The sequence below is a fragment of the Thunnus maccoyii genome, chromosome 2, assembly GCF_910596095.1.
Source record: "Thunnus maccoyii chromosome 2, fThuMac1.1, whole genome shotgun sequence".
NCBI lineage: Eukaryota > Metazoa > Chordata > Actinopteri > Scombriformes > Scombridae > Thunnus > Thunnus maccoyii.
In genome coordinates this window covers 33,900,531-33,908,031 of record NC_056534.1, presented here as the reverse complement: position 1 = coordinate 33,908,031, position 7,501 = coordinate 33,900,531, and the positions used below count along the sequence as shown (strand labels likewise).

The following is a 7,501-nucleotide window of genomic DNA, read 5'->3' as shown; positions in this document are numbered from 1 at the left end:
GCCGTCATTCATTTTATTATTTACACCTGTGCTTTTTCTACTGTGACATGTAAAAATGTCCGCTGTGAAAAAAGGCCTGTTATTCATCTCCCATAGTTTCAGTTGGATGAAGGGCTCCAGTCAGTGTAGGTTACATATTTCAATCCAAACACACACACACATGCAGAACAAAACCCAAACACCGTCTCGAGCTGCGTGTTAGGATTGATTGCACGTCATGTGAGTGCACGCAGTGTGACGTTTAAACCCATTAATTCATTTGGGGGATTAGGTTTACATGCCGAAGGATATAAGGCAGGTTCACCGGGCTATACATGGGACTAAGCAGAGGTGGTTAGAGGTTTGCTTTTGTTAACTACTGAGCTCTACCTGAAAGTACTGAGTACTACATGGAAGATTATTCATAGACAGCCTTGCCAAAAACAAAATCACCTTTGGAGATTTAAAGTGTGTGTGTGTGTGTTACTCACTGATGAGTTTATACTATGTGAGCGTGTGATGTTATATGGCATTTTCCATAGAACTGCACTGTTTCATGTGCATATGTTGTTAATAATTTCCTATGATATAATATCTAATAATCTAATAATGTAATATTCCCCATAAGTGTGTGTGTGTGTGTGTGTGTGTGTGTGTGTGTGTGTGTGTGTGTGTGTGTGTGTGTGTGTGTGTGACTGACAGAAAATTAATCAGCAACCAATAATTCATTATTTGTTTATATCATTCTTTAAGCAAAAAATGCCAAACATTCCCACCTTTGGTGTTGGAGTGGTGCTCAGACTTAGGGGCATTTCCCAGAGCGAACGAGTGATCGACAAGTTGAGAAAATAATGTAAAGATTAGGTTAATAGGTCATGAAAATAATCATCAGTTACAGCTTTATTTCATATATAGGCCTATTGTATGGTATGATATTCCTTCATTTGGATTTAAGTGTGTCAGTATATGTATGTGCATATATGTGAGTGTTTTCTTCATCATTCATCATAAAGTATCTGTATTGCTGTATTTTTACTACAGAAATGTGTCATTCTGGCTGCGTTTTATAGGTCAGCATCCTTCCAAAACATATTGCACGCGGGGGGTTTTTTGTTTGTTTGTTTATTGTGGGTCAGGGGAATTTACAACATTGTTACTGTAACTCTGAGTGTTTTCAATCGAGTGCAGTCATCCTTCTCAAAACGGTGTTTTTTTTTTATGTCCAGCTGCTGTACAAATAGCGGTAGCTGAGAATGAGTGGACAGGTGTAGGTGCCGGTGGAGGACACCGCGTGAGTAATAGTTGAATCAAACACGCTGCAGTAGTGGGATTTTTATGTGCAAAACCCGGGGGCGGAGTCATCACAGTGACAGTCACAGTCCAGTCATATTCATGGGCTGGTTTTCGTGCTGCGATCACACCTCGCCGGTGTCCATATATGGTTCGTGACGTCACGCGCCGGAGGTCCCATTCACATAAAACTGATCGGCCGGAATCCCCTTGGAGGAAATGTAGGCACAGACGCGAGCGGGGCTCATCTCTTGCCCGTATCCGTCGTTTAGGAATAAACCAGTTTAATTCTTTAGGCAATAATAATAAACAACTTCCAGGTGTCAAAATGAAAGTCTCCAACATAGACTGCCGGCGTCTGAGGAAGATCATCAGGAAGGAGTACGCGAGCTGCCTTATTGTGGATTGCCGACCTTATTTCTCATTCACGAACTCCAACATCAAAGACTCTGTCAATGTCAATCTTAACTCAGTGGTGGTCCGGAGGTCTCGAGGAGGGCCGGTGCCACTGCAGTTTGTCATCCCAGATGAGAGAGCCCTTCACAGGCTTCGAGAGGGGAGCATATCGGCTATCGTAGCTCTGGATGACCGGACGTCCCACTGGCAAAAACTGAAAAAGGACAGTGTAGCACAAATAGTAATAAACACCCTCTCACATCTTGCGAGCGGGGCAAACATCTGTTTCCTGAAAGGTGAGAGCTTTGGAAAATTAAACTGTTTTATCAGTTTGTTTAGTTGTTTCAGAAATAGACCCTCCTGCCTTTAATGTCATGTTTTAAGAAAGCCAGCAGAACGATTTACCAGTCTTTACTTCTCTAGTTCTCATTTTAGAAAACTTTAAAGAGTCATTTTTTATTCAAAAGATGAAAAACATGATTTGAAATTGAAACAGTTTTTGTCTCGTTTTTGGTTTCATGGCTGTCCCACAAACTGAAAAGGCAGGATACTCTAAAAACTATCAGGCTTTTTTTATTATTCTCCCTAGAGCGCGAATGTAAATATACTTCATAACCTTCATACTTTTTAAATGTATTTTTTCTTTTCCTAATAATCCAGATATATTTAAACCGAAACCATCTTTCTCCCATGACCCTTCTTAACTATGTTAAGAGCAGTCTACATTTTTCTCTCACTTCTTGGAGAGATAAATGTCCTGCGTGCGTCAACGGAGCGGATGAGTCAGTGCGGCAGAGACGCAGGCAAATTGGTAGTGCAACGACTTTCATTGATAAAAAAGAAAGAAAGAAAATTAAATCTCCCTTCTTTTTTTTTTTTTTTTAGCCAAAAATAAATCCTCGGGGTTGTGATAATGTGTTGAAACACTTCCATTTCCGTCTATCACCTTTGCATCCACAGGATGTTGGCCTAAAAGGATTACCGGTCCTTCAACCGCGGGCTCCTGTAATTAATTACGCGCTTATAATCAGGTTATAAAAGTTATAATCCGGGGCTAAGGCTGTTTCATAAACGCTGGTATTTCACAAGATTGTGTGTTTGTGTGTTTGGGGTAGAGGCAGAATTATTCGAAGCTTATTTCTTAGAATATGTGCTCATGTTTTTTCTCCCCCTCTCTTCTCTCAGGAGGATACGAGAACTTCCACTCTCAATATCCTGAACTTTGCACTGAGGTGAAAACCATCGACCAGAGCGGAACTGAAACCGAGAAAAGAGTCAACAGCCACAGCGAGAAGCTTTCTCACCACAAACCAGATTATGATCAGGTATGGAAACACCCTTACAATACAGTATACACGCCCTCTCCCTCCCACACAGGGTACACATCCACTGTCAGTTTTTATTCTTAACCTCATTCAGAAAGAGAGAGAGAGAGAGAGAGAGAAAGCAAAGCCCTGCTGACATCAGAGTGATTTATATTTGGCATCAACAGTTTCCCAACATACATAGCTGTGATATTCTCTGACCTTCACTGCTCCCCAGACATCACATATTTGGCTCATAAAGGGAAAAGCAACTCAATGCTGCCCAGCTGACATCAGGACGCCCCATAGAGAAAAACACTCTTTCATCTCTGACCTTTCCTCTATCTCCTCAACTGCCCAAATAGAAAGCATGTGGCTGCCCGTTTCACATCTAAAAGAGCACTCTATTGTGTCTGCGGCTGACATATTGTGGATTATTTCACTTAAACAGTTAATATAACGGGGGGGGGGAATCCATCCTTTCAGCTGCAAGAAAGCGTTGTGTGTTTTGTCTGCAGATGAACATAATGTTCTAGCTGGCAGGTGCTTCGATGTTACGGCCTGTACGGGGGGCAAAAAGGGCATTTTCTCAGGGATGTGTTATATATGGGTTAAGGCAAATGCTTTAAGGTTTAGGGTCCAGTATTATGTCTTGTGTTATCTACTTGTCTCATGTATCTTTTTTCTCTCTCCTCCTCTCCTTCTCAGGGTAAACCTGTAGAGATCCTGCCTTTCCTCTACCTCGGTAGTGCCTACCACGCCTCCAGACAGGACTATCTCAGCGACCTTCACATCACGGCCTTGCTCAATGTGTCGCGCAGAGACCTGCAGCCGGCCAAGGGCCACTACGACTACAAGTGGATCCCAGTGGAGGATAGCCACATGGCCGACATCAGCTCTCACTTCCAGGAGGCCATAGAATTTATTGGTAAGTTGAACACTGTGTCTTCTCCTTTTATGGGGGATGATTCTTGGACAACTTATGATGTACAGGCGAGGCATTCAGGGGGTTATGTCTGAATCAGAATTTTTGTTTTGTTATTTTATGAAGAAGCTGATTCACTCGGCTCAATGTACCAAAAATAGCTCACTCACCCAAACAAGCTAGGGGAGGGAAATAAATACACTGCCACCAAGTCTTTTCCTGGAAATAACATCAACTTTAGCGTTTGTATATTTATAGTGCAACATCCCCCCCCAAAGAAGCCTCACAAAAATACCCGGGCTGAGTTAGGTGATGGGGAGAGAGCCACCTATACATAGGTGTGTTTATTTTTGAAATGCGTCTTCGTGTTCAAATAAGCCCCCTTTATCACCGCCTCTTGCCTGCTGCCAAGGAACCCGGCTGTAATCAGTTTAACTTGATCGCCTGCCTTCAATCCCCCACCAACATATCCAGCCTGTCTGCTTTCATTCAGGATTTGCTCACTTCCCCCCCCCCTCCCCCCCTCCGACCTCCCTCCCTTCCTCCCTTCCTCCCTCCCTCCCTCCTTCCCCTCCTGCCCCCGTCTTAACTTGAAAAAGACGCTCCCATGCCGTCATCGCCTCCCAGGCCTAATCTCAGTGGCTTATTCTTCCGGGTGTGGCCAGTCAGTGTGACAAGTGAGTGAGCTGTCCGTGTTTAGTAATGGCTGAGTGGAGGAGGTTGGGGGGGTGACTGTGACAAACACACACACACACACACAAACACACACACACACAGAGTTGTTTATGAGGGTTGGGTGGAAGATAAAAGCAAGCTGACTGACACACTACGAGAAAGCACAGTTGTTGGTTTGCTCGCAGGTGGGAATCATTGATGTACCTGAGGGCAGCAGGGCAGTGAGTGTGTTACAGCAGAAGAGAGAGTGTGTGGGAGAGGAGAGAGCTGCCGGGATAATAACAGCAGCAGCAAAAGATGTGCACAGTGTGCTGGTGGCTATTTATAGCCAAGCATAACCAAGGACAAAGCTCACCCACGAACAGCTTGGCTGACCAGTATTGGGGTGGCTGCTATTGTTGGTATTGTGGATTGTTTGGGGGATGCAGCCTACATTTACGGTGTCTTTGTGTAAGCCTGTCCATTACATAAGGCTGTAAATTGTTCCAGGGAAAGGTTTAGCCTACATTTAGGGAGGGCCTCCAAAATTCATCAGCCATGCCAAGTGATTAGAAATTCGTTGCACACAAATCCTCACTGTGCCCAAACAAAAAATCAATCAGAGAACCTTTCTGACCTGAGAAGTGATTTACAGTCACGGAGGAGATAATAGATATTATTGACCACCTGGATGAAAACAGCTGCTGAAGCGTGCCATGACATCTCCAACCAACGGGGGCACATCGCTCGAGGACGGTCATTAAAACACCCACTACTGCTGTCACTCCTTTTTTTTTCCCAGCTCTTTTCCCTCTTTCATTGCATCCTCCACTCCAGATGGGATGTTCATGATTCATTCATGTGGTGTATCGAGGATCAGAGCTGTTCTCCCTGCAGTGGCCTCTCAGGACCAGATAGAAGTGGCCCTCAATGTTTCTATTTAATAGAGAGACACATGTGTAGGTGTCTGCAGTTGATCAAACTTACACACGAGACAGGCAGAAAAGGAGACCCGTAGGTGTTTGCAGTAGCTCTATGAGTAAAATCTTGAAATATGTCAGGAGCGACCCTAATACAGATGACAGAAAACAAATTTTTTGTGTAGGCATTAGAACCTACAGATATGCGTGTAGGTGTGCGTCAGCTCTAAATCAGAACACACATCTCTGTGCCACAGTGAACTCGGTAGCCGTACCCAGCACCCCCACAGCAGTGTAGGAGAAAGGTCTCATGTACAGCTGTGACTCAGACAAACCTCACGAGTGTATGCATGTGCACAACTCAAACTGGAGGATATGTATACATTTCTGCCCAAATGAGAAGTTCTGACAAGGGTGATGTTCATGTTTGTCCGTATTGTGCTGCTGCTGCTGTGAGTGTATGTGTGTGTGAAAAAGAAACTAAATAGGATGTGTAAACAAGTGTCCACATTAATTAGTGAGTGGGAGTAAGGAGTACGCAATGATTAGCTGCAGAGTTCAAATATAATCCCCCAGGATTCATTACAACCTCTCCACCACCTTAACTTGACTTTTTAAAAATATCAATTACAGATATACACAAAAAATAAAAAAAGACATCATGCCTCTGCTTTGAAATTGACAAACTGTCAATATGAATATGTACAGTATTCATTACTATTTTCTAATGGAATTAAAATATTAAAAAATACACTGTTAAAATAATTAAATCACTGCAATATTTACCTGATATTGTGCAACAATTCAAATCATGCTCATCACAGATGATTAACATTGGTTTGTCCCTTTCTTCTCTTTTTTCCAGATCACGTGAAGCAATCAGGGGGAAAGGTCCTGGTCCACTGTGAAGCAGGCATCTCCCGCTCCCCTACCATCTGCATGGCATACATCATGAGGACCCAGCAGCTCAGACTGGATGCTGCCTTCGACATCATCAAGCAGCGCCGGGCAGTCATTTCACCCAACTTTAGTTTCATGGGTCAGCTGCTGCAGTTTGAGTCAGAGGTCCTCTCCACAGCCCCGGTTTATGCTGCCACACCTGAACCAGCCACGCCCTGCGCCCCGGAGTCTGCCTCCTTTTTTGCCAACGACTTCGCCACCACCTTCAACACCAAAAACTTTGAGCCATCCGTGTTCACCCTCCCTACCTCTTGCCTGCAGTCCCCGGTCCACCACCAGTTCAAACTGAGCCCAATAACTGCACTGCCTTAAAATGAACTGTGACTGCTTGTAGTCTTACTTGAAAAAAAAATAAAAATAAAAATTTAGTGCGCTCTGTGTGCCTGGTGTTGAAACCAGCAGAGCAGATAGACTGGAGATCAGCAACAGAAGAGTTGTAGTATTCATTTCATGGGACATTGAGGTCAATGAAATATGTGGGCCTCACGTCGATGCTGTTTTCCTGTCGTCTGAACTGCAGTGATGAAACAACACAGCACAGTGATAAACTGCAATATACATGCCTTAGGTTGATATTGTGATTTATTTGCCTATTCACAAATACAGTCAGGCATTTAAACCTAATTTATTTGAAAATTACAGTCTGTCTGATTTTTTTCAATAATGTGGATGTTAATATGTGTTTAATAAATGTTTTCACCTCCAAAATAAAGTTGTTGTCATGCAATCATTTGACTCATGTGCATAGTATAACTGAAAAATCAAATGGGGTCTTCGAGTGGACAAGTCAATATCACAAACATCAATATAAATTAAAAATGTATTTATTAGAGTTTAATTTCTGGCAGGGCAGGACAACATAAAGAAGACGCAACAGTGACACCTACAGTGACTTTGAGTTGGCCTTTGGTGGCAGGGAGCAGGTTTAGATAAGCAAAGCATTGCTTATATTATGTGTCATAGTTATAGGTCATTTTATAGGCAATCTAGGTCATCAAGTTATTGTGACCCAGTGCAACCATTAAAGAAATTAAGTCAAAATGCCCGCTTGAGTGTTATAAGTTAAGTGATAT

The 7,501-nt window shown here is 43.1% G+C and overlaps 1 protein-coding gene across 1 annotated transcript; it reads left to right on the top strand.

Annotated features, from left to right (window-relative positions):
- The first annotated feature begins 1,500 nt into the window (after window positions 1-1,500).
- Window positions 1,501-6,769, top strand: dusp5 (dual specificity phosphatase 5). The gene is made up of 4 exons (XM_042435058.1): window positions 1,501-1,961; window positions 2,851-2,990; window positions 3,678-3,897; window positions 6,334-6,769. Exons 1-4 carry the CDS (start codon window positions 1,598-1,600, stop codon window positions 6,738-6,740), a joined length of 1,131 nt encoding a protein of 376 aa, XP_042290992.1. The 5' UTR covers window positions 1,501-1,597; the 3' UTR covers window positions 6,741-6,769.
- The last annotated feature ends 732 nt before the right edge of the window (window positions 6,770-7,501 follow it).